Source organism: Bufo bufo, chromosome 6 (genome assembly GCF_905171765.1).
Source record: "Bufo bufo chromosome 6, aBufBuf1.1, whole genome shotgun sequence".
Classification (NCBI taxonomy): domain Eukaryota; kingdom Metazoa; phylum Chordata; class Amphibia; order Anura; family Bufonidae; genus Bufo; species Bufo bufo.
This window is the reverse complement of record NC_053394.1, coordinates 386,217,914-386,245,180: the sequence shown is the minus strand read 5'-3', so window position 1 is coordinate 386,245,180 and position 27,267 is coordinate 386,217,914. Positions and strand designations below refer to the sequence as shown.

General features: G+C 43.7%; 1 protein-coding gene and 1 long non-coding RNA gene across 2 annotated transcripts in view; both read left to right on the top strand.

Annotated features, from left to right (window-relative positions):
- Positions 1-27,267, top strand: part of LOC121003515 — a gene marked incomplete at its 5' end in the record, with an annotated part of 1,598,977 nt that overhangs the window by 848,660 nt on the left and 723,050 nt on the right. The window contains 1 exon segment of the mRNA XM_040435417.1: positions 10,869-11,724. Within this exon segment, the coding sequence (XP_040291351.1) occupies positions 10,869-11,724 (856 nt within the window).
- LOC121003611 lies at positions 92-3,090 on the top strand. Its single transcript, XR_005779553.1, has 3 exons — positions 92-230; positions 317-411; positions 3,034-3,090. It is a non-coding gene; the product is annotated as an uncharacterized LOC121003611 (long non-coding RNA).

Sequence of the window (27,267 nt, the reverse complement as noted above, 5' to 3'; positions counted from 1 at the left end):
ATAGACATGACTAAATACACACGTCCTCTCATTATCTGTATGTAAGCAATGAATTCCGTCACTGGATATGTTTCCTACAGTTAAGGAAGAGAGACGAACACCCGAAAGATGTCCCAGTCCTCTTCTTCCACAGGATAATTCAGAAGAACATTACTATGTCCCACAGGATGATCAGGTAGATGGATATAAGGGCATCCTGATGGAGGATCACCGGCCCCTCACATCACCAGGTAATAATAGACATGACTAAATACACACGTCCTCTCATTATCTGTATTTAAGGGATGAATTCAGTCACTGGATGTGTTTCCTACAGGTAAGAAAGAGAGAAGAACACAGGAGAGATGTCCCAGTCCTCTTCTTCCACAGGATGGTTCAGAAGAGCATCACAATGTCCCACAGGATGATCAGGTAGATGGAGATAAGGTCTCATGAAATGTTTCATGAGATCTGTAGAAGGCTGTGAAGATCTTGTGTTCAGTCTTTTTTTATCCACCAGTATTATGTGTTATCCTTGTAATGTCTATGGTCAGCTGTAATCCTGCCATCTCCACCTTTCTTCTTATACATGTTGTCTGGTTCTTCTCACAATTTTCTTCCTGTACAAACTTTTAAGATGGCATTCTCTGTGAACGGCTGCAGATCTTTTGTGGTTGCACAAGAGTGGCACAACAGTTTGCACTGTGGCCCTTAGAACTGTAGTTACACCACTGTGTCCTTACACTATAATCAGTGATAATCAGGGTGTTCTAGTGATGATAGATAATCAGTTTTCACCTCTCCTGTGCTCTCACCTGTCCCTTATACTGCGTACAGTATCTTCATGCCTGCAGTCATCCCAGAACTGGTAGACAGAACAGAAAGACAGCATTAAAGGGTTTGTTCAGGAATAAGTAACTTTTCACATGTGTCCGCAGCCTCTACTATGGAAAGAGTCATACATGCCTGCTATCCTTAGCTTTGGTTATGCACGCTGGCTCCATTATGTCCATCTTCCAGTAAATGTTGTTTGCTTCCTCGCCAGCACAGGCATGGTCCCCTCCTTAACTGCAGCCAATGACTGGCTTTAGTGGTGATGTGTTTCTTGTGGACATGTTACCCTTGAATCCAGTCATTGGCTGCAGCAGAGCAGATAATTATGCCCATTCCGAGGAGGTAAACAAGCCATAGACCGAAAGAACTTTGGCTTACCGGCTTCACAGCCCTGGGGCGGCCAGCAAGGGCAACAGGTGCACAAACAATGTAATGTTATATACACACAATGTAATGTTAGGGATGGAATATAAGGGCTACTCTCCCTGCATTGCAAACTACTGGTTGGAATAATGATGCAATAAGATTGGATTTACAGTGAGGAACAGAAGTATTTGAACACCCAGCGATTTTGCAAGTTCTCCCTCTCAGAAATCATGGAGGGGTCTGAAATTCACATTGTAGGTGCATTCCCACTCCGAGAGACAGAATTAAAAAGGAAAATTCAGGAAATCACATTGTATGATTTTTAAAAAATGTATTTGTCTTGCACTGCTGAACATAAGTATTTGAACACCTGAGAAAATCAGTGTTGATATTTGGTACAGAAGCCTTTGTTTGCAATTACAGAGGTCAAACGTTTCCTGTAGTTCTTGACCAGGTTTGTACACACTGCAATAGCGATTTTGGCCCACTCCTCCACACAAATCTCCTCTAGATCTGTCAGGTTTCGGGGCTGTTCTTGAGCAACACAGAGTTTCAGCTCCCTCCAAAGACATTCTATTGGATTTAGGTCTGGAGACTGGCTAGGCCACTCCAGAACCTTGATATGCTTCTTACGGAGCCACTCCTTGGTTATCCTGGCTGTGTGCTTCGGGTCGTTGTCATGTTGGAAGACCCAGCCACGACCCATCTTCAATGCTCTGACTGAGGGAAGGAGGTTGTTGCTCAATATCTCACAATAAATGGCCCCATTCATCCTCTCCTTAATACAGTGCAGTTGTCCTATCCCCTTTGCAGAAAAGCACCCCCAAAGCATGATGTTACCACCCCCATGCTTCACAGTAGGGATGGTGTTCTTGAAAAGCAACTCATCCTCTTTTTCCTCCAAACACGACGAGTGAAGTTTAGACCTAAAAGTTCTACTTTGGTCTCATCTGACCACATGACTTTCTCCCATGCCTCCTTTGGATCATCCAGGTGGCAAACTTCAGATGGGCCTGGACATGTGATGACTTGAGCAGGGAAACCTTCCGTGCAATGCATGATTTGAAACCATGATGGCGTAGTGTTCTACCGACGGTGACCTTTGAAACTGTGGTCCCAGCTCTCTTCATGTCATTGACCACCTCCTCCCTTATTAGTGATACCCCACGAGGTGAGATCTTGCATGGAGCCCCAGTCCGAGGGAGACTGACAGTCATCTTTAGCCTCTTCCATTTTCTAACAATTGCTCCAACAGTTGATCTATTTTCACCAAGCTGCTTGGCAATTGCCCCGTAGTCCTTTCCAGCCTTGTCCACAATTTTGTCTCTGGTGTCTTTTGACAGGTCTTTGGTCTTGCCCATGGTAGTAGTTGGTGTCTGACTGACTATGGGGTGGACAGGGGTCTTTAAAGAGCTCGGACAGGTGCTACTAAGTTAGATTAATGAGTGGAGTAGAGGTGGACTTTTTAAAGGCACAGTAACAGGTCTTTGAAAGCCAGAATTCTTGATGATTGCCAGGTGTTCAAATACTTATGTTCAGCAGTGCAAGTCAGATAAATTCTTTAAAAATCATATAATGTGATTTCCTGAAAAAAAAAATGTATTCTGTCTCTCAGAGTGGGAATGCACCTACAATGTGAATTTCAGACCCCTCCATGATTTCTAAGTGGGAGAACTTGCAAGATTGCTGGGTGTTCAAATACTTCTGTTCCTCACTGTATACAGGAGACCTGCAGATATTTGGGTCAGATAACTCCTGCTGTCCAGTCGTTTTTGGTCGCCTCTTCAGGTCATATAAAACCTTCCACACGACTTCTCCAACCGTCTGATGACTTCTACAATATTTGTTTCACAGCTTGTGAATCCGGGTGAAGAACTGAACAATATTAATCCTACAGAGACATATGTGAGGGGTGATGAGCAGAGTACAGAGGACATTCCTACAGATAACCGCCCAGGTGAGTAGTAACCACTAAGTAACGCAGAGAAGACTCACAGATTCTACTCCTTCACTGGATGATACAATTTTATGTCAGTTTTTTCAGCGTTATATTCACCGATTCAGCTAAAATTCAAATTAAATATGGATGCAAATGTGACAGCGTTAGAGGTGATATACAGTAGGTATATGATACATATAGTCCATCCTCAGGACAGGTCATTAATATTAGATCGGAGGCGGATTAAACTCCCGGCAGCCTTGTCAGTCAGATGTATGGAGAGGACACAGTGCTCTGCGCGCTCTTAGGCCTCTTCCTGGCCATGCAATGTGACATTCATTGGTCATATGGCCTAGGCACAGATTAGTCCCATTCGAGTGAAAGGGTCTGAGCTGCAATGCCAAGCACCGCTACTATTCAACAGAAGGCGCTGTGCTTGGTAATCTGTGAGGAGGCTTTGTATTAACTGGAGCTCCGGTGAACACTGAGGCTTCCTCAGACAGCTGATTGGTGGGGGTGCAGGGACCAGACCTCTGCTGACCTCATATTGATGACCTATGCTGAGGAAAATCTTGGAGAACCCCTTTAATGATGTGCAAATGATAAAAAAAACGGAAACAAAATATGCAAAACATCTCGCTTTATTCAGTATTGAGTATGAGAGCCACGTGCATAAATACATTCACTTACACGCCTTGGCTTCCTACCAATAAGGTTGCTAATGATTGTCTGAGGAATGTTCTTCCATGCTGAATGCATTTGGGCAAGCAAATCATCAAGATCTGTTTCTGGTACCTACAGTATCTCACAAAAGTCAGTCCACCCCTCACATTTTTGTAAATCTTTTCATTGGACAACCCTGAAGATCTGACACTTTGATACAATGTAAAGTAGTCAGTGTACAGCTTGTATAACAGTGTAAATTTGATGTGCCCTCAAAACAACTCAACACATAGCCACTAATGTCTAAACCGCAGGCAACAAACGTGATTACACCCCTAAGTGAGAATGGCCAAATTGTGCCCAAAGTGTCAATATTTAGTGTGGCCACCATTATTTTCCAGCACTGCCTTAACTCTCTTGGGCATGGAGTTCACTAGAGCTTCACAGGTTGCCACTTGAATCCTCTTCCACTCCTCCATGACGACATACGTCTATTTTGAAAAGACAACCTCTGGATATGGAGCTGAGCATGTGCACTCAACTTCTTTGGTTGACCATGACGAGGCCTGTTCTGAGTGGAACCTGTCTTCTTAAACTGCTGTATGGTCTTGGCCACCATGCTGCAGCTTGCAATTGCTGATTATCTGGGACCCTACACCAGGTATTTATCCAAGTCCTCCTCAATGGACATCCTCCTATCCCCAACAAAAACAGAGCAGATTGTTGCTTCCACTTCTACTCCCTCCTTTTATATGTGCAAACTGAAGCATTGCCATGTTGTCCTAAAGAGGAGGACCTTTTTAGTTTAGATAAATACCTTTCCTTGCTGATGTTGCCACCCTGCCTGTTTTTTTTTCACATGTCGCTCCTACGCCCCGCTGTGCCCTGTCACCTGCATTTTTGTCCAGAAGTCCAATCTCCAACCTGGCTGAGTCAGAGACCTCCCGCCCTCTCTGGTGGTGCTACCCCTACAATAAGTCTCAGAAGGCACAGCAGCAGCAGCCTATTTAGTTTTCTTAATGTGATTGAAGTTTTTTTAAGTGCTGTGCCAGCCTGACACATATCCCCAAAAGGATAAACATTGCCTGAACAACCAGGTTCAGTCGTACCTGGACTGTGCCCTTTCTTCTGCACATTGACTGTCCCCTGACTCCATGGATTTCTGGGAGGCAGATTGGAACAGTGGCTGTAACTGGCCCAGTTTGATATGTGTACTGTCTTGTCCAGCCTCCAGTGCAGGGTATTCAGTGTGGCAGGTGGCATCGTCACACACCTCCAAGTGATGCCAGGGAGTAGATCTGCCAGAGAGTCATACACAGATTATCAGGCCAATGGGAGTAGGTTCAAAATTGATTTAATTTATCTGTTCCCTCTGACTGATTCTTCAGAATTACACCTGAAATGTAGTTCAAGAAATTGGTTTGTCTCTAGTGATATACTTTTCATAATCTATGGATGGTGTGTACAGTATATATGAGTTGCAAGCACTTAAAGAGGTTGTATCATCTGAGACAATGGAGACATAACACTAGGAGTTGCCCCATTGTCTGATAGGTGGAGTCCAACCGCTTGGACTCGCACCTATATCAAAAACAGAGCGGGCCAAAGTGGTGGCTGGAGGACTCTGGTCCGGCCACCACCAAGCGCTCTCCCCATAGAAGTGAATGGGAGCGCACTGCATGACTGGCCACTATTTCCATTCACTTCTACGGGCCTGACGGAAATAGCCACGCCAGTGTCGAGCCAGTGCTGCGCATGCACAGTGGATCCTCCACCACTTTCGGGGCTCCGTTTAGGAGATGGGTGCGGGTCCCACTGCTGGGACCCGCACCCACCACACAATAGGGGCATATTCTAGCGAATTTCCCGCATTGTCTCAGATGAGCCAACACCTTTAATATAAATGCATGAATAAAGGAAGATGTTATGGTGTGGGCCATGCAGTTTGTTTACTTGACAGTGACAGGACTGAGATTAGGAGAGACCTCGGTGTGCACAGTGTCCTAGCTGCAGTGATGATGTTCGGGTCACAGGATTATTCTTTGGCGCTATATGTAGTTTGTGTAATCGAAAAAGGCTGAAGGATAAGGCTACATTCACACAACAGTGAAAAATACCACACACCTGTTTTTAGAATTGAAGTCAATGGCGCAATTCACGTAGCAATTTTTTTTAAGGCGAGTGAATATTGTTTGTGAAAAATAGGACATGTTCTATTTGTGGCCATTTTCACTGCCCGATGGACCCCATGTAAATCAATGGGACTATTTTAATGGCCATTTAGACAGGAGAGCATCCATGTAATGGCCGTTTAAAATGGGTCCACTAGTGAAAAATTGCCTTTTAGGGGTTAAAATAAAAATAAATAGCCTTATCCGCTTCTACACACAAGGCAGTCTCTCTTGGTGCTGAAGGACCTGTGCTACTAACGTGATGACATCACCATGCTCTCCCAGCATTATTGCTTAGGAGCGCATGGTGACATCATCCCACTGAGAGTGTAGGTCCTTTAGCACCAAATGAAGAGCGACTTTTCTCTACATGTGCAAATGGATGAGAGGAGTAGCTTTTTTTCCCCCCATAAAAACAAAACCCTGCACATTATTAACATTATTATTATTACTGATGGGGGCCACCCTGGGGAACATTATTACTAACTGGGGCCGCTATGAGGGACATTATGTATACTGCAGGGATTGGTAATTAAAAAATCATCCTCAAATAATTGCCATTAAAAATGAATGCAAAACGTCCAGACGACTAAGAAAGGGTTGCAAAACATGGTTGAAAAATGGCCATGAAAAACTGAGTGTGTCCGTTTTTTATGTCATTTTTTTCACGTGTGAATGTAGCCTTAAGAGCTCATACAAAAAAGTCTCCCCACTGAACACCAGATATTTCCTACCTGTCTGTGAATAAAGACCCCAAGATATCCTGACCCAGGTGACTAACACGGCATATTATCAATAGTAATTATATCTTAAGGAAAAAAACATGCTTCCTACTGTCCATTCTACTCTCCTCCCTCCGAGTCCAGCTGCTGTATCTGTCATCCATTATAGCCCAGGTCTCATTCCCCGGCCTGCACTCTCCCCAGCAGCAGGTGTGATACAGTGATGTCATTGTACCTGCTGGGCTGAGAGGGAGAGCGCACAGACCTGAGATAATCCCCCGGCCTGTGCGCTCTCCTCAGCTCGGCAGGAGAGATGACGTCATCACATCACGTCTGCTGCTGGGAGGAGCATGATGTGCTCGGTATTACTTTTTTAACTTTATTCACAGTACAGGAGCTTCACTGATGTAAAGGGGACACTAAGAGACAGCACTACTGAAGGGGGCGCACAAAGGGGACACAACTACTGTGTGGACACATGAAGGGGACATTCTACGGAGTGGGGGCATTTAGGGCCCTTGCAGATGAGCGCTGTCACGCTGTGAGCCCGCAGCACCTGCCCTGAACTCCCAGTGCTGTTGGGGGTCGCATAGCATTATATTGATTTATGATGCTATGTAGCCCTTTCAGTTCTGGAATGTATTGGATAACACTGGCAAAATGCTGCCAGTGTTTTCCAATACATTCCAGAACTGTAAGGGTTACATAGCATCATAAATCAATATAATGCTATGCAACCCCGTCAGTGCAGGAGGTCATGCCGGGAGCTGAGCTGCGGACTCGCAGCGTGACCAACGCTCGTCTGCTAGGGCCCTTAGGGAGCATCAGTTATGTGAAGAGGGCACTAAGGGGGAATTCCACTGTCAAAGAGAGACTGAGGGGAGATAACTATTGTGTGGGGCACTAAGAGGGCATTCAGCGCTAGGAAATGTTTTATTTATAAATGACTGATTGGGTGGGGGTTGCATTGAAGTTGATCAAAGTGGAGGCCATATATTTACTGCCTATATAAAGTACGCTAAAAACAGTTTATTATTTTATTATTAAAAATCTCCACAAAATAGGCTTGATAGGGTGAATAGGGATGTCTCAGACTGATGATGCTGATCCCTAAAAACACTCCTATCACTAGGACTCCTATGTATAAGGAGTGTATTAAGTTAGTGTAATTCCTCTGCCAGTAAATAGGGGTGTATGGCCATCCAGTATCAGTGTACCTGGATAATCAACGGTATATAATGTATAAAACCTCCTAATTGCTAGGAGGACATACACAGGATGTAGTATCAGGTTACACTGTAAGGATGGCTAAACCCTAAACTGGTAGCTTTCTAAACAGGAATGAACCACTAGGCTCCAGATATATCGACGAGAGTCAGTCTGCATATGTGACTGCAGAAATATATTGCTCGACGCGTTTCCCTATCCAACTGGTTGGTTCATCAGGAGCAAATCACGAAGTCCACTGCTAACATTGAATATTGCCCCCTCACACTGGGTGTGCAACAAATGGCAGAGAACTTAGGAGTGTCTGACTAAGAGTATGCTGCACGCCACTGATGTCGTGCGTGCAGCAATGAGCCTCCGGCATATGTGGCCGTAACCCGCGCGCTGATTTGTTTAAATGGAGGAAACTCCTCCCATCTGTGTGACCGACCCATAGTGAGTATCCAATAGAAAGTGAAACACGTCACCTAACTGCGCCCCTTGTTTCCGTCACAGCCAGATGACGCGCCATCCATCATCTCGTCGAGCCAAGGCTGACAAAAGCCTGGCTCCGCCCACCCGTTAACGTCATTCATAGGGGGGAGGATAAAAAGATGACGTATGCCCTCAATGTAGTGGTCAGTACAACAAGAGGGAGGAGTAATGAAAGGTCCGTGACGCACGCTTGAGTTTCTGAATGAACGGGGACACACAAGGTAAACAGATACATTATCATACAATCCGAACTCCTTGTGACATCACAGGAGAACAATACAAGTCCCCCATGATAAGTGACAAGGAATGACAAGTAGAAGAGTACAAGGGACATACTTAGAGGAGCACCACAATTCCTGAGTGGATAGATGCATTACCCATAAGTACTCAAATTAGATGTCAAAGGTCTAGAGGGAAGCAATATTCTTATTAGAGAACGGTATATCATATAAAAGCAAGGAGTGAGATATGCTATTAGAAGTTCATTCAATGAAACAGGCAAATGAAATCGCATCATTAAGGCCCTTGGGCTTAACAGTATTGAGGGTGAACATCCACTGTGCCTCTTTTCTTAGGAGAAGTGTATCGATATCACCTCCCCTGGGTGGTGGCCTAACATGTTCTATTCCTTGGAATTTGAAGCAATCCATATTGCCAGGATGACAGATGGCCACATGTTGTGCCACAGGGGTGTCTCCAGAACTTTTAATTTTTAGGAGATGCTCACCTATGCGCCTCCTAAATTCCCGTTTCGTTTTCCCTGTGTATTGTATACCACAAACACAGGTAGCCAGGTATACCACCCCAACTGTCCTACAATTAATGAAGAATTTGATGGAATATTCATGTCCTGTGACCGAGCTGTTAAATTTCGTGCTTTGCATGCTATGCAGTTGCCACACTGGTATGTACCGTTAGGCCTGTTGGCCCCCAGCCAAGTCACCTCCCTAGGGGTATTAAAGGCACTGTTAACCAGTTTGTCCCTGATATTACCCCCACGTCGGTATGTGATCATGGGGCGACTGCCTACTAGATGACCAACATCCGGATCAGTTTTTAAAATATCCCAATACTCAGTAAGCAACGCACGTATCTCACTACTTGCTGTGTCAAAAGTGCCAATTATCCGTATCTGTGCGTCATTGGCTGTTCTATTTCTAGGATGCAGAAGTTGTTCTCTATTGCATGCTGCTGCATGTTGGTATGCTTCCTTCAAAATAGGTTTCGGATAACCCTTTTCTGTAAACCGTTTTTTAAGGTCATCAGCCGAGGCCTTAAAGTCAGACCATTGAGAACAATTGCGTCTCATTCTAAGGTATTGTCCCTTAGGACTGCCCCTCTTGAGTGGGTAAGGATGTCCACTCTCCCATCTCAAGAGGGCATTAGTGGCCGTTGGTTTTCGAAACACCTTTGTTTTGATATAGCCAGAGGGGTCAATCTCAATTGCAAGATCCAAAAAGGTGATCCGTTTGTCATCAATTTCTGATGTAAAAAACAGACCCAGGGAGTTAATGTTCAATCTTTATACAAAGTCCAAGAAACTCTCCTTTGTGCCCTTCCATAGAATGAAAATGTCATCAATGAACCTCATCCATAATAATATGGACGAGGTCCATTGTTCCATTTCCTCGTTAAAGACAACCTCTCTCTCCCATAATGCTGCCAGTGTTTTCCAATACATTCCAGAACTGTAAGGGTTACATAGCATCATAAATCAATATAATGCTATGCAACCCCATCAGTGCGGGGAGGTCATGCCGGGAGCTGAGCTGCGGACTCGCAGCGTGACCAACGCTCGTCTGCAAGGGCCCTTAGGTAGCATCATTACTGTGAAGAGGGCACTAAGGGGGAATTCCACTGTCAAAGAGAGACTGAGGGGAGATAACTATTGTGTGGGGCACTAAGAGGACATTCAGCGCTAGGAAATGTTTTATTTATAAATGACTGATTGGGTGGGGGTTGCATTGAAGTTGATCAAAGTGGAGGCCAACCTGGCCTAGTTATTCTCCTTGATCTACTATTAGACTGTGGTCTGTTTGGCCACCACAGTTTTAGTAAATTCATTCTTGAATTTTACGCCATGCCTTGTTCTTTTTTGTGGATTTTTTTATATGGAAAGGTTATAAAATTTTAATACAATTTTATGGTATATTATTCATCAATAATAAAATGTGTTTTATTCTTGGCAGATGACTGTACCAGGAACTCAGAGAAACTTCTGGTATCTTCAGGTATTGAAGTAGATGATTGTGGTATCACACGAGATGCATTTGAAGAGCATGCCAATATGCAAGATATACCCTCATCCAATCACAGCAACAATGCATTATTTGATCCTTTTAAACAGGTCCGATCTTCTGATTCATCACAGACTGAAACACAGAATAAAAGTAACAGAAAAGGTGTTAAAGATCGAACAGCTCACGTAAGAGGGAAGCCATTTTCATGTTCAGAATGTGGGAAATGTTTTAACCATAAATCACATCTTGTTAGACATCAGAGAATTCACACAGGAGAGAAACCATTTTCATGTTCAGAATGTGAGAAATGTTTTAACCGTAAATCATACCTTGTTATACATCAGAGAATTCACACAGGAGAGAAGCCATTTTTATGTTCAGAATGTGGGAAATGTTTTTACAATGAATCAGATCTTGTTATACATCAGAGAATTCACACAGGAGAGAAGCCATTTTCATGTTCAGAATGTGGGAAATGTTTTAACCATAAATCAGATTTTGTTAGACATCAGAGAATTCACACAGGAAAGAAGCTATTTCTATGTTTAGAATGTGGGAAATGTTTTAACCGTAAATCACATCTTGTTATACATCAGAGAAATCACACAGGAGAGAAGCCATTTTCATGTTCAGAATGTGGGAAATGTTTTAACAATAAATCAGATCTTGTTATACATCAGAGAATTCACACAGGAGAGAAGCCATTTTTATGTTCAGAATGTGGGAAATGTTTTAAGAGTAAATCATACCTTGTTATACATCAGAGAAATCACACAGGAGAGAAGCCGTTTTCATGTTCAGAATGTGGGAAATGTTTTAACCGTAAATCACGTGTTGTTATACATCAGAGAATTCACACAGGAGAGAAGCCGTTTTCATGTTCAGAATGTGGGAAATGTTTTAACCGTAAATCACATCTTGTTATGCATCAGAGAATTCACACAGGAGAGAAGCCGTTTTCATGTTCAGAATGTGGGAAATGTTTTAACTATAAATCAGATCTTGTTGTACATCAGAGAATTCACACAGGAGAGAAGCCATTTTCATGTTCAGAATGTGATATGTGTTTCACCCATAAATCATCTCTTGTTAATCATCAAAAAACCCACATATAAGAGAAGCCATCTTCATGCTTAGCCCGTTAATGACCTCCCTTATGTGTTTTGTGACAAAGCAAGGAGTTTTGTTTGGGAAGGCAGGTATTTTCCTCCCAACATGGGCGGCTGGGCTGATTTCCAGCCAGGTGAGATCAAATACCGGACCGGAGTTTAAGTGCTGGTCCGCGTTTTGGCAGCACCTGGCTGTCCTTTAAATAGGCAGCTGGGCTCAGAATCTGAGTCTCTGTTTTGGGATCTGAAGCGTGGTGCTGTGCTGGAAAGCTGAGAGCCGCATGAGGGCTGCACGCTGGGAAACAGGCCCCCTAAAGCCTGCTGTGAACTGCTGGGGATAAAACGGCTAGAAAGGTGACGTGTCTGTTCTATGGACTTTTCATTGTGTGAATTAACACCAAGACTGTAATAAGTCATTTTTCATTTGCCTTTTGTATGAATAAACACTGATAGTTTGATTTACAAACTTGTTTTGCCTCTGTACTGCATCTGCTTACCCTTCCTACCAGAGCAAATCCTCACAGTTTTTATGCTGGTCACTAACTGGCTTCATTCCTTCAGATACTTCTTTTTACAGGGAGATAAAACAGCACCTTGCTTTCAGTTACCAGAGGTGGCCTGTATTAAATGAATATTGGTAATCAAAGGACAGATCCAGTTAAAAGTGAAACTAAAGTGTGTGTGTGTGTGTCTATACACTGCTCAAAAAAATAAAGGGAACACTTAAACAACACAATGTAACTCCAAGTCAATCACACTTCTGTGAAATCAAACTGTCCACTTAGGAAGCAACACTGAGTGACAATCAATTTCACATGCTGTTGTGCAAATGGAATAGACAACAGGTGGAAATTATAGGCAATTAGCAAGACACCCCCAATAAAGGAGTGGTTCTGCAGGTGGTAACCACAGACCACTTCTCAGTTCCTATGCTTCCTGGCTGATGTTTTGGTCACTTTTGAATGCTGGCGGTGCTTTCACTCTAGTGGTAACATGAGACGGAGTCTACAACCCACACAAGTGGCTCAGGTAGTGCAGCTTATCCAGGATGGCACATCAATGCGAGCTGTGGCAAGAAGGTTTGCTGTGTCTGTCAGCGTAGTGTCCAGAGCATGGAGGCACTACCAGGAGACAGGCCAGTACATCAGGAGAAGTGGAGGAGGCCGTAGGAGGGCAACAACCCAGCAGCAGGACCGCTACCTCCGCCTTTGTGCAAGGAGGAACAGGAGGAGCACTGCCAGAGCCCTGCAAAATGACCTCCAGCAGGCCACAAATGTGCATGTGTCTGCTCAAACGGTCAGAAACAGACTCCATGAGGGTGATATGAGGGCCCGACGTCCACAGGTGGGGGTTGTGCTTACAGCCCAACACCGTGCAGGACGTTTGGCATTTGCCAGAGAACACCAAGATTGGCAAATTCGCCACTGGCGCCCTGTGCTCTTCACAGATGAAAGCAGGTTCACACTGAGCACATGTGACAGAGTCTGGAGACGCCGTGGAGAACGTTCTGCTGCCTGCAACATCCTCCAGCATGACCGGTTTGGCATTGGGTCAGTAATGGTGTGGGGTGGCATTTCTTTGGAGGGCCGCACAGCCCTCCATGTGCTCGCCAGAGGTAGCCTGACTGCCATTAGGTGCCGAGATGAGATCCTCAGACCCCTTGTGAGACCATATGCTGGTGCGGTTGGCCCTGGGTTCCTCCTAATGCAAGACAATGCTAGACCTCATGTGGCTGGAGTGTGTCAGCAGTTCCTGCAAGACGAAGGCATTGATGCTATGGACTGGCCCGCCCGTTCCCCAGACCTGAATCCAATTGAGCACATCTGGGACATCATGTCTCGCTCTATCCACCAACGTCACGTTGCACCACAGACTGTCCAGGAGTTGGCAGATGCTTTAGTCCAGGTCTGGGAGGAGATCCCTCAGGAGACCGTCTACCACCTCATCAGGAGCATGCACAGGCGTTGTAGGGAGGTCATACAGGCACGTGGAGGCCACACACACTACTGAGCCTCATTTTGACTTGTTTTAAGGACATTACATCAAAGTTGGATCAGCCTGTAGTGTGTTTTTCCACTTTAATTTTGAGTGTGACTCCAAATCCAGACCTCCATGGGTTGAAAAATTTGATTTCCATTTTTTTATTTTTGTGTGATTTTGTTGTCAGCACATTCAACTATGTAAAGAACAAAGTATTTCAGAAGAATATTTAATTAACTCAGATCTAGGATGTGTTATTTTTGTGTTCCCTTTATTTTTTTGAGCAGTGTGTGTGTGTGTGTGTGTATATATATATATATATATATATATACATACATATATACATATATATATATATATATATATATATATATATATATAATCCAGAAAATGGACGGCACTCCAGTTAGATGAAAAATTCGGTGATACCTTTATTCAACCATCCGCTGCAACGTTTCGGCTCTAAATGAGCCTTTTTCAAGCAGAGATACATTGTGAATGAAAACAGACTTATAGGTGAATCAATTAACAAAGACACACCCATCTCTGGGTGTGTCTGCACAATTGCAAAAAAATGTGAGCAAATCTTAGACACATCCCACACCGGGTGTGTTCACAAAACATATCAGTGTCATAATAACATATGGAGAACTGCGGAACAATGAGTAAAAGGAACATGTATGTCCCATAATTACATAATACAAGTGCATTAATAAATACCATATTTCATGTGGATCTAGAGACACGCTTATCGATCGGGCGCACAGGATTAATCGATGTGTGTGTCCGGTACCACATGTGTATAAGGGGCAGAGCAGCGACTACCAGACATCAGCTGGAGACATATTCCATGTGGCTATTCGGCGTTGTATACATTCCAATGCACAGACGCGGCGTAACACCCATCACGGACTTACAACATCATCAAAACTTGCCGACATCATCGCGTCATCAAGACACCCTTGGCTTATCACGGCGCATGCCCAGTGTCGATCTATGTTACAGAGCGCCATCTTGGATACTGGAGAAATGCCCCTAACCTGTGTGACAACATACTGAGGTATATTTAAGCATCAAACCTGTATGAGACCAGAGTGTAGCGGTCAAGACAGGTAGTGACAACATGGTAGACCAGTGTGTCAACATACCATACCCAAGTATCAACCCTGGACACACACGGAAACCGCAGTGTGAAAACAGGTACATACCATGGGTGTCGTACCGCAACCTTCACTCAAGAGGGCTCTCCTCTCCAGGTATACAGATGCCACAGGGGGCAAATCCAACCAGCCGAGAAAGAAAAATCTGGGCTATATCGCCGCAAGCTAGTATAACAAAACATGTGTATATATGTGCAAGTCCCAGGATGTTCGCCAGTTCTGGTAATATGAATAAATATATATAAAAAGTACAATAAAAAATAATAACACATAGCCCATGGAAATGAAGCTCCTGCATATGATGCTGTGTCCAATTCTTCCACTTGCTCATGCCCAAAGAAGTGCTGAATGTGGTGAAGTATTAAAAAGTGATCTAGGAATAAAACAGAAAAGTATATGAATATATATTTTTCAGAAAAATCTTGAAACAGATGTTAATAATCTCATAGTGTGTACACAAGACACAGGACATTAACCCGATGATCATTAAAGGCAAACCACCCCTCATACCACATCACCAAAATAGAACTCAATATTCAAGCCTTTGGGTTTTAGGCTGTCCAGTCTATGGATCCAGCTCAGTTCCCGACGTTGAAGTATCTTGGACCTGTCGCCCCCACGTCTGGGCTGGGGTATGTGATCGAGAATCCAGCATCTCAGATCACTCTCCTTGTGTTTGGCCTCAGAGAAATGCTTGGATACTGGTAAATCCAAACGTTTTTTCCTAATACTCAGACGGTGGTTGTTTAACCGTGTCTTGAGGTCCGTCGTCGTTTCACCCACATACATCAAGTTACACGGGCAGGATAAAACATAGATGACATAACTGGAGTTGCATGTGAGGTGAAACGGAATATCATATGATGCACCTGTACTTGGATGCACAAAAGCCTTCCCTTTTCTGATGTATCTACAATTGACACAACCCAAGCAGGGGAAACAACCCAAGCCGGGTTGTGTCAAAGTAGTCTGTTTCAAGGACACCTTGGGACCTATGTCGGCTCTGACCAACTGGTCCCGTAAATTTCTTGAGCGCCGATAGGAGAAAAGTGGTGGACACTGGAACTCCGGGATACCCTTAAAACAAGAGCCCAAGAGGTCCCAATGTCTCCTAAGTACTCTATTGATCTGAGGGCTCAGTTCACTGTATATAGACACAAACGGAATTCTGTCAGTTGCGCTGTGACAGTAATTCATCACGGTTCAACACACGAACCTTGTCCATGTGCTCATTCAATAATCGTTTCGGGTAACCCCTACTACAAAACCTATGGGCCATGGATTCAAGGGTAACATCAGACAAGTGGTCATCAGACACAATACGTTTCACCCTAAGAAACTGGGAGAATGGCAATGACTCAACCATTCTCCTAGGGTGAGAGCTATTGTAGCACAAAAGAGTATTGGTGTCAGTGGGCTTGATATATAACTCTGTATGCAACTCACCCCCACAGAGTGTGACCTTAGTGTCCAAAAATTGAATGTCAGTCTTCGAATGGACAAGTGTGAATTGCAGACTGGAGTCGTGGCTATTTAAAAAGCCATGGAAATCAATTAACTCCTCCTCGCTGCCAGTCCATATGAGGAAGATGTCATCAATATATCGCCACCACCTCAGCACATGTCTGAAGTGGTGGGATAGAAAGACGACATCCTCCTCAAAACACTGCATAAAAATATTTGCATACGTGGGGGCCACGTGAGACCCCATGGCCACACCACGCAGCTGCAAATAAAATGCATCTTGAAAAAGAAAATAATTATGGCGAAGAACAATATCAAGTAAGGTGATAATGAACTCAGAAGCTTGAGGAGTATATGTGGATGTCAATAACATTTTCCTAACTGCCTGGATGCCACTTTCATGTACTATGGATGTGTACAACGAAGTTACATCAAATGATGCTAATGTCAAGGAGGAATCATGCGACACATCAATGTTCTGTAATTTAACAAGAAAATCAGTAGTGTCTTGTATATAAGAGGACCCCCCAATGGAAAATTCCCGCAATGTTTTGTCCAGAAAGATCGCTATGTTGCTGGAGATGGAATCAGACCCCGAGACTATTGGACGTCCCGGGGGATCGATGAGGGTCTTGTGAATCTTGGGCAGCACATAAAACACTGGAGTGACTGGATGTGCCACCTCAAGAATTCACACAGACCCCCATCGATAATACCAGCAACCACAGCATCTCACAGACATCTGCGTATGATAGCAGCTATTTTAAATCTGGGGTCAGAATCCAAGACTCTATACACCTGTGGATCCCCAAGTTGCCACATGATCTCATTGACATATTTGTAGGTGTCCATAACTACGACCGCCCCACCCTTGTCTGCTGGTTTCAAGACAAGGGAGGGGTCAGATCTAAGTGCGTCTAGGGCCTCAACCTCAGCGCTAGTCAGATTAGGGCGTCTGAACTTCAAATCTCCCTGAACGGAAGACCGGAGCTCAGACAATCCCCGTCGGACAGCACTGATGTAAGCTTCTATGGCTGGTTCATTGATGTTGGGTAAAAAATTGCTCCTCTGAAATAGATTGAGAGAGTTTAGAGTGAACTCACTAGTCTGGGGTCACTCAACACCAATCCTGTTGTGAAACCAAACTTTTAATTTAATGCAGCGGAAAAACGAAAACAGACTAGATTCCAATTCAAACCAGTTCACAGTGGAACTGGGACAAAACGAAAAACCTTTTGATAAAACACTCACTTGCAGGGGGGTCAAGTCCTGGGAAGACAGATTAACAACAGTTACTTTTTCTTCACCAAATTGATTTTGGATATCACAGGCCGAGCCTTGTTGCTGCGCAGCCTGCCTGTGCCCTCTGTGTCTGCGGCCACCTCGTCTGATGCGTCGCCGCGTCTCTCTGGTATCTGTGGGACCCTGTCTAAAAAAGAGACCTGTTCACCACTAGAAGATGACTGTGTTACTTTCCTTTTCTTTCTGACATCTCTTGGTTGTGGGTTAAACTGCCTATCCGACTGCCAGTTGTAGATGTTGCCCTTTTTGTAATCTTCGGTGTCTCTGCACCACTTGATTCTCTTATTCTCCTCAGAGTCGGTTTGGAAAAGCTTCATTTGTGTAGAAATGTCCTCCAAATATTTGGATAAATCATCAGCAGACAAAAGGGACTGGAGATTGGTCTCAATATCACGTATTTCACTGTTTAAATTAGTAAGTTCATGCTGCAAAAACTCAATGTTGAATAAAATAAAAATCAAGAGAATAACGATTGGACAATGCCTCAAATTTCTTACAAAATGTAGAATTGCTGTAAAACAAATTAGGCCGTATATTGGACCGCATCCCTCTTGGGATTTTTTGTGTCTTGTAGTACTCGCCAAGTGTCATCATATGAAGACGAAGGGATACCATGCACTTGGAAACATTTTCAAATTTACGTTTTAACTCTTTGGTGGAAGGGGTATTGAGGAAGGTGGCATCTCCTCCAATGTCACGCAGGATGCACTCTGTGTCTTCAGCTGTGTACACACAACCGTTGGTTGAAATAGATTCAGTAGTAGACATGGTAAAAATGATAATAGAAAACAAACAAAGTCCAGAAAAAGCTGTAGGCCGTGTTCAGCCAATAGGCCAGGATATGTAGAAGAAAAATGGCGGCACTGGCTATAAATAAGTAAAATAGGGTGCACGTTCCTAGGGAATAGACTTCTTACCCGCAATAAAATCCAGAAAATGGCGTCTTGATGACGCGATGATGTCGGCAAGTTTTGATGATGTTGTAAGTCCGTGATGAGTGTTACGCCGCGTCTGTGCATTGGAATGTCTGTTTTCATTCACATTGTATCTCTGCTTGAAAAAGGCTCATTTAGAGCCGAATTGTTGCACCGGATGGTTGAATAAAGGTATCACCGAATTTTTCATCTAACTGGAGTGCCGTCCATTTTCTGGATTTTATTGCGGGGTAAGAAGTCTATTCCCTAGGAACGTGCACCCTATTTTACTTATTTATAGCCAGTGCCGCCATTTTCCTTCTATCTATATATATATATATATATATATATATATATATATAATTTATATGATTTCTTGTGGGTAAGTTAACACACGGATGGTTTGTATCCAATAGCGTTCCTGGGGGATCCTTGCCCAGGAACACTATTGGATACAAACCATCCGTGTTAACTTACCCACAATAAATCAGTCCGGTGCGCGAGGAGTGGAAAGTTACTGCTCCACCACGAAATTCAACAGCGGTGAACACGAGCAAACAGCCACCAGCGCAGAGGTCGGACGGAGAAGAGCTTGCAGGACGCCGGTCTCCTTTACACACGAGAGGCATCCAGAGCGACAGTAAGGGTATTGCATGGGCACAGTAAGGACTTTCCAACCAGGACGACAAGAAGAAACTGTACTAATAAGAAGCAACATTTAAAACAGTTCAGTGGGACTCCGCTGACTTGTAAGTATAGCGGGACGCTGCTACACATGTGACTTATTGAAAGGACAATCCTGTTCTTTTTAACACTGGAGGAATATTTATAATATTTATTTACTGCATTGTTCTATTTATTCAAGATCACCTTTTATTATCTGTGTATTTAGTGTTATTTTTAGGATATCTACTTCAACTATTTTAGATATATAATATGGTGTTATGATTTTATGTATATAATAAATTCCTTATGATCCAAATATATTGAGTGTGCCTGGTTACCTATGATATTTTATTTAACTATTTGAGAGGAAGGGTGATCCCTCTTAGACCGCGTGCACCTTTAGTAGTGGTTTGTGTGTCACTCCTGTGCGTCACATTAGTCCAATTTTATATATTTATTTATATATATATATATATATATATATATATATTCTTCTCTAAACACAAATGTTTGGTGAGAGGACATAAAAAAATATAAATATGTATTTCACCCTGCCTGTGATCGGTATGGGGACCCTCCATTCCTCTCTCCAATGTTCAGGTCAATCCACCTTGTAAATCACAGAAAAAATGCACCAAACGGATATGCCACTGACTATACTGGCTAGTCATAAATGCAGATATTAAAAGCTGAGACTTTCGCCAATATATTCCTGTCAGGAAAATATCGGAGCCCTTCATGCACCACGTCACGGTCACTCAGCATGGCAAAGGGTCCTACCACCACGCTAACTATGGTGTGAACAAGGTCTTAAGGTGATGTAATCCAGCTCACAGCCAGGCTTCCACACGAACGCCTAGCAGGACAACTAGTGCACAGTGAACAAAGCCAGACTGTAAGCCACACCCATATCAGACCATGTGATGGAGGTCCCCAGGTGCAAAAGAGTGTTTGAATGCCAGGTAAAGGCACATACACTACATATAAAACAAAACAAAAACACAGAAATATAGTGGCAATACTGGAGGAGCTGCTCAACCCCTAACACTGTAGCGTGTTAGGGGTTGAGTATTGCCACTATATTTCTGTGTTCTTGTCTTGTTTTATATGTAGTGTAGGTGCCTTTACCTGGCATTCAAACACTCTTTTGCACCTGGGGACCTCCATCACATGGTCTGATATGGGTGTGGCTTACAGTCTGGCTTTGTTCACTGTGCACTAGTTGTCCTGCTAGGCGTTCGTGTGGAAGCCTGGCTGTGAGCTGGATTACATCACCTTAAGACCTTGTTCACACCATAGTTAGCGTAGTGGTAGGACCCTTTGCCATGCTGAGTGACTGTGACGTGGTGCATGAAGGACTCCGATATTTTCCTGACAGGAATATATTGGCGAAAGTCTCAGCTTTTAATATCTGCATTTATGACTAGCCAGTATAGTCAGTGGCATATCCGTTTGGTGCATTTTTTCTGTGATTTATATGATTGTATTTTCATCCGCACAATGCACCGTTTTGTGTAGGATGCCCTTGTGGTGCATGTGGACCGCGCCGACATCCTCCACCGTATGCATTTTTTGCTGGGGATAGTCATTTGCTGCGGTCCACATGTGGTGGGGCTGCTCCCCCAATGAAAAACACGCTACAGTGTTAGGGGTTGAGCAGCTCCTCCAGTATTGCCACTATATTTCTGTATTTTTGTCTTGTTTTATATGTAGTGTATGTGCCTTTACCTGGCATTCAAACACTCTTTTGCACCTGGGGACCTCCATCACATGGTCTGATATGGGTGTGGCTTACAGTCTGGCTTTGTTCACTGTGCACTAGTTGTCCTGCTAGGCGTTCGCGTGGAAGCCTGGCTGTGAGCTGGATTACATCACCTTAAGACCTTGTTCACACCATAGTTAGCGTAGTGGTAGGACCCTTTGCCATGCTGAGTGACCGTGACGTGGTGCATGAAGGGCTCCGATAATTTCCTGACAGGAATATATTGGCGAAAGTCTCAGCTTTTAATATCTGCATTTATGACTAGCCAGTATAGTCAGTGGCATATCCGTTTGGTGCATTTTTTCTGTGATTTATATGATTGTATTTTCATCCGCACAATGCACCGTTTTGTGTAGGATGCCCTTGTGGTGCATGTGGACAGCGCCGACATCCTCCACCGTATGCATTTTTTGCTGGGGATAGTCGTTTGCTGCGGTCCACATGCGGTGGGGCTGCTCCCCCAATGAAAAACACGCTACAGTGTTAGGGGTTAAGCAGCTCCTCCAGTATTGCCACTATATTTCTGTGTTTTTGTCCAATCCACTTTGTAGCCAAACAATCGGTTACCAGAGGCTAGTGCACTCACGTACAACAGCACCCTAGAGGGAAGTTACAGCACAAATAGTGAAGTTCCACCAGGTAATTCCGCAATCAGCAGGTTTTATTGTACTTACAAAATATCATAAATTTCAAGTCTAAAAACAAATTGCTTTCATCAAAGATCCACGAAACCCGGGTTTCGCCAATCCAGCTTCGTCAGGGGCGATAGTGTGCACCTTCACAGGTGCAGTATTTATTGAGCCATGGTCTCTTCCAAAGACCGCCGATTAATTCAGACTTATTTTCTTCCTCTTTTTTTGGATGTTCAACAGAACTCAAGCAATACAAATGGTGAACATGATTCCTAAAGCCCGCAAGGACCAGCGGTATTTTAAAATAAAATAGAAAAATACATCAACTCAACAGAGCATAAAATTCACACGCACTACTAACCCCCTATTCTCCATTCATGAAAAAAGCACGTAGCAGCATTCCGATCACATGACTTCCCAGAGCCTATAACAGCTCACTATATTCAATTCATTCATAATGAACAAGGCATCCAAGAACAGCGGCGATAAACTACCCCCCACCTACAACTTAACCCCTTATACCTTGACAACGCCTCAAAGAAGTCCACCCACTACCCTTGCATAGTGGTCTAAATAGGTCCATAGTGACAGCGACACAACCCCTAACAATTTCTCTTCATTCCACCAGACACGGCTTCAAATCGAACTCGACGTTGAGTCCCACTGGTTTCAAGGTTCCTAATTTATATATCCAACCAACTTCCTTGCGGTTGATATTAGCAACAGGGTCCCCTCCCCTCCAATTTCTCTCCACCTGTTCTAAACTATTAAACTTCAAGCCCGCCGGATTTTTACCATGAGCTAGCTTGGAGTGTAGTGGGACACTGTGATCCTCTTTGCCCTTCCTAATGTTCCCTACATGCTCCTGCAGTCGGGTCTTCAGTTTCTGAAGGGTTCTGCCCACATACTGGAGCCCACAAGGGCACTCCAGCACGTACACAACCCCCATCGTCTCACAGGACATTTCGCCTTTGATCTTATACGTCTGCACTCCTCTCGACACAATTTCATGCTGATTTTTTTTACTTTTTGTCCTCTTTGGTGTGGTTCCTGCACACAGTACAGAAACCGCACCAAGTGAACTGGTCCCTACTTGGTTTTTTAATTTTCACTGTGCAGCTGTGTACTAATGCATCTCGCAGGTTTGGTGCTCTTTTATATACTACCCTCGGCCGCTCGGGGATAATCTGTCCCAACACTGGGTCATTTTTTTTAAATGAACCAGTTTTTCTGCAAGGAGTTCTTTAGTGGTCCTTTCTGCGTGTTGTATTGTTTGAGGAAGGTGAATTTAAAATCCAGCATTTTTTTCTCATTATGTCGATTTATTTTTTACAAAGATATGTAGGGAAAACAGCATCTTACCTTAAGGATACGGGTATGGTTCTAAATATCATTAAGGAGATTGGGGAGGGTCATACTGACCTTTGGCTAGCGACAGCAGATGTAACTTCATTGTATACGGTGATTCCCAAAGATCTGGGAATCGAGGCGATTCGGGTTTATCTAGAGGAGGATGAGTGTATGCCACCGCTGCAGAGGGAATTTATCTTGAACTGCTTTTGGTTTGATGGCACTTTTTATCTTCAGCTGACCGGAACGGCGATGGGGGCGAAATGCGCCCCCAGTTCACTAATTTGTACATGGCGACCTGGGAAAAATTAGCAATTGATCCCCATTTGAATACAGCCCAGGAAGGAGGCACGATGATTGTGTGGAAACACTTTATTGACGATTGCCTGATTTATGTGGGAAGGGGAACGTTGGGGCTTGGAAAAATTTATGAATAGTTTAAATCAGGATACCTTTAATTTAAGATTTACTAGTGAAATGAGCCCCAAGAGTATTAACTTTTTGGATTTAATAAATTTTGTAGAGGAAGGTCAGCTGAAGACAAAGACTTACTTCAAACCAACAGATGTGAATAGCTACATCGATATGCAGAGCTGCGATCATGCCCCTTGGAAACAAAATATTCCGAAGGGGCAATTTATACGCGTTTGCCGTAACTGTACTGAGGTCAAGGATTATAGGGAACAGAGCATGGTGATTCAGGAGAGGTTTGAGGAGAAGGGATACAACCCTGAGGTTCTGAATAAGATCAGGAAAGAAGTGGAAGATTGGGATGGGGGGGTTAAGAGTTACAATGGAAAGAAGGAAACAGCTAATGAGAAAAAAATGCTGGATTTTAAATTCACCTTCCTCACTCAATACAACACGCAGATAGGACCACTAAAGAACTCCTTGCAGAAAAACTGGTTCATTTAAAAAAATGACCCAGTGTTGGGACAGATTATCCCCGAGCGGCCGAAGGTAGTATATAAAATAGCACCAAACCTGCGAGATGCATTAGTACACAGTTGCATAGTGAAAAATAAAAAACCAAGTAGGGACCAGTTCACTTGGTGCTGTTTCTGTATTGTGTGCAGGAACCGCACCAGAAAGGACAAAAAGAAAAAAAAACTGCAGGAAATTGTGTCGAGAGGAGGGCAGACGTATAAGATCAAAGGCGAAATGTCCTGTGAGATGATGGGGGTTGTGTACGTGCTGGAGTGCCCTTGTGGGCTCCAGTATGTGGGCAGAACCCTTCGGAAACTGAAGTCCTGTCTGCAGGAGCATATAGGGAACATTAGGAAGGGCAAAGAGGATCACAGTGTCCCACTACACTTCAAGCTAGCGCATGGTAAAAATCCGGCGGGCTTGAGGTTTAGTGGTTTAGAAAAGGTGGAGAGGAATTTGAGGGGATCCTGTTGCTAATATCAACCGCAAGGAAGTTGGTTGGATATATAAATTAGGAACCTTGAAACCAGCGGGACTCAACGTCGAGTTCGATTTGAAGCAGTGTCTGGTGGAATGAAGAGAAATTGTTATGGGTTGTGTCGCTGTCACTATGGATCTATTTAGACCACTATGCAAGGGTAGTGGGTGGACTTCTTTGAGGCGTTGTCAAGGTATAAGGGGTTAAGTTGTAGGTGGGGGTGTAGTTTATCGCCGCTGTTCTTGGATGCCTTGTTCATTATGAATGAATTGAATATAGTGAGCTGTTATAGGCTCTGGGAAGTCATGTGATCGGAATGCTGCTACGTGCTTTTTTCATGAATGGAGAATAGGGGGTTAGTAGTGCGTGTGAATTATATGCTCTGTTGAGTTGATGTATTTTTCTATTTTGTTTTAAAATTCCGCTGGCCCGAGCGGGCTTTAGGAATTATTATTCACCATTTCTATTGCTTGAGTTCTGTTGAACATCCAAAAAAAGAGGAAGAAATTAAGTCAGAATTAATGGGCGGTCTTTGGAAGAGACCATGGCTCAATAAATACTGCATCTGTGAAGGTGCACACTATCGCCCCTGACGAAGCTGGATTGGCGAAACCCGGGTTGGGTGGATCTTTGATGAAAGCAATTTGTTTTTAGACTTGAATTTTATGATATTTTGTAAGTACAATAAAACCTGCTGATTGCGGAATTACCTGGTGGAACTTCACTATTTGTGCTATAACTTCCCTCTAGGGTGCTGTTGTACGTGAGTGCACTAGCCTCTGGTAACTGATTGTTTGGCTACAAAGTGGATTAACCTGAACATTGGAAAGAAGGGTCTGAGATTGGAACTCTACACTCATAAGGCAGCGCAATCAACATTTTTTGGAACTTTGACTGTGAAGCGAACTTTACCCACGACGCTTGGTGGATCTGCAGCGCCGATAAGTAACCACAAAGACTAGAGACTGCTTGTTTCTTATATTTGACCCTCCATTCCTGTAAAACTGCAAATACAGGGGCCTATATGTGAAAGTCAAAAAAAATAGAACTAGATTCCCACAAGAGATGGTGTCCAGACATGTGGAAAAAGGGGTGTCATTCACACTAAACGGACAGTTATTTGCAGTCAAGTGGAATGACCGATAGGATGTAACATAGTTTATAAGGCTGAAAAAAGACATCTGTCCATCCAGTTCAGCCTGTTATCCTGCAAGTTGATCCAGAGGAAGGCAAAAAAAAAAACTGTGAGGTAGAAGCAAATTTTCCCCACTTTAGGAGGAAAAAATGTGTTCCCGACTCCAATCAGAATAACTCCCTGGATCAACGACCCCTCTCTAGTAGCTATAGCTAGGGTTGAGCGAACCCGAACTGTAAAGTTCGGGTTCGTACCGAACTTTAGGATTTTTGGACCCCGAACATTTCCGTAAAAGTTCGGGTTCAGTGTTCGCCGCTTTTTGAAAGGCTGCACAGCAGCCAATCAACAAGCGTCATACTACTTGCCCAAAGAGGCCATCACAGCAATGCCTACTAATGGCATGGCTGTGATTGGCCAACTGCAGCATGTGACCCATGCTCTATATAAGCTTGGGTCACGTAGCGCTGCACGTCACTCTGCTGTTACAAGTGTAGGGAGAGGATGCTGCTGGACTTGTGATTTCAGGGAGAGAATAGGAGAGAATCTAACTCAGCGATCTACCTAGAAATAGTTGTGTGGGTGCAGGACACAATCGTTTTACCCTGCCCTGAGGCCATTGACCAAAAAAAAATAAAACTTTTATAATTAGGTGGGTGGCGGCGGCGGCGGCGGCCATTTTATGCATGCTCAGTGCACCAGCAGTGCATCTGAGCTTTTGGGACATTGCAAATCACAATTTTTTGGGAGGCAAACTACAACATCTGGATTAATCAGTGTGCAATTTAAGCTAGAAATACACCCATCATTTTCTGGGGTTTGAAAAACACTTTTTTTTTACAAAAAACACTATTTTCAGGCCTTGCAGCATCAGCACGTGTGAAATTACAGGCTTATATACTGCTGTCAAATTCAGTTGTTAAACAGTCGTTTGGGCACAAAAAAAATTGTTAGCAGCCTTTGATGCAGATGTCATTGTGAGATACACCCTTAATACATTTGGGTTACATTCAGAGATTTTAAATACCGCTATTTGGTGCACCAATATTGAATTCAGGCCTACAGAGGTTCAAGCTCTGTGAGATACCACCTCTACATACAGGGGTTTGAATTAGGCATTTGAAATACAGCCATTTTGTGCAAAGATATATTTACTTCAGGCCTACACTGATTCAGGGCGTGTGAGATCCCCCCTATACATACAGGGGTTTGATTCAGCCATTTGAAATACAGCCATTTTGTGCAAAGAAATCTTTACTTCAGGCCTACACTGGTTCCAGGCGTGTGAGATCCCTCCTATACATACAGGGGTTTGAATTAGGCATTTGAAATACAGTCATTTTGGGCCAAAAATCTTTTATTGAGGCCTAGTCTGATTCAGGCCGTGTGAGATACACCCTTTACATACTGTCGTTCTATTCTACAGTACTATTAATTAAACACCCATTTAGGGCAAGATCCTAAATTTAAAAAATATGAGGAGAGCGTCAAATAAGGGACGTGGCCCAGGTCGTGCTGGTGGAGCTCTTGTTGCAGGGAGAGGACGTGGTCGATCTGTGCCAGCTACACGCATAAGTGAAACCCCTTCCTCAGGTGCAAGTAGGCGACAAAACCTGCAGCGGTATTTGGTTGGGCCTTATGCTGCTCTACGAATGGTGAGGCCTGAACAAGTACAGGCGATAGTAGATTGGGTTGCTGACAGTGGATCCAGTTCCTTCACATTCTCTCCCACCCAGTCTCATGCTGAAAGACCACAGTTGGCACCTGCAGCCGATG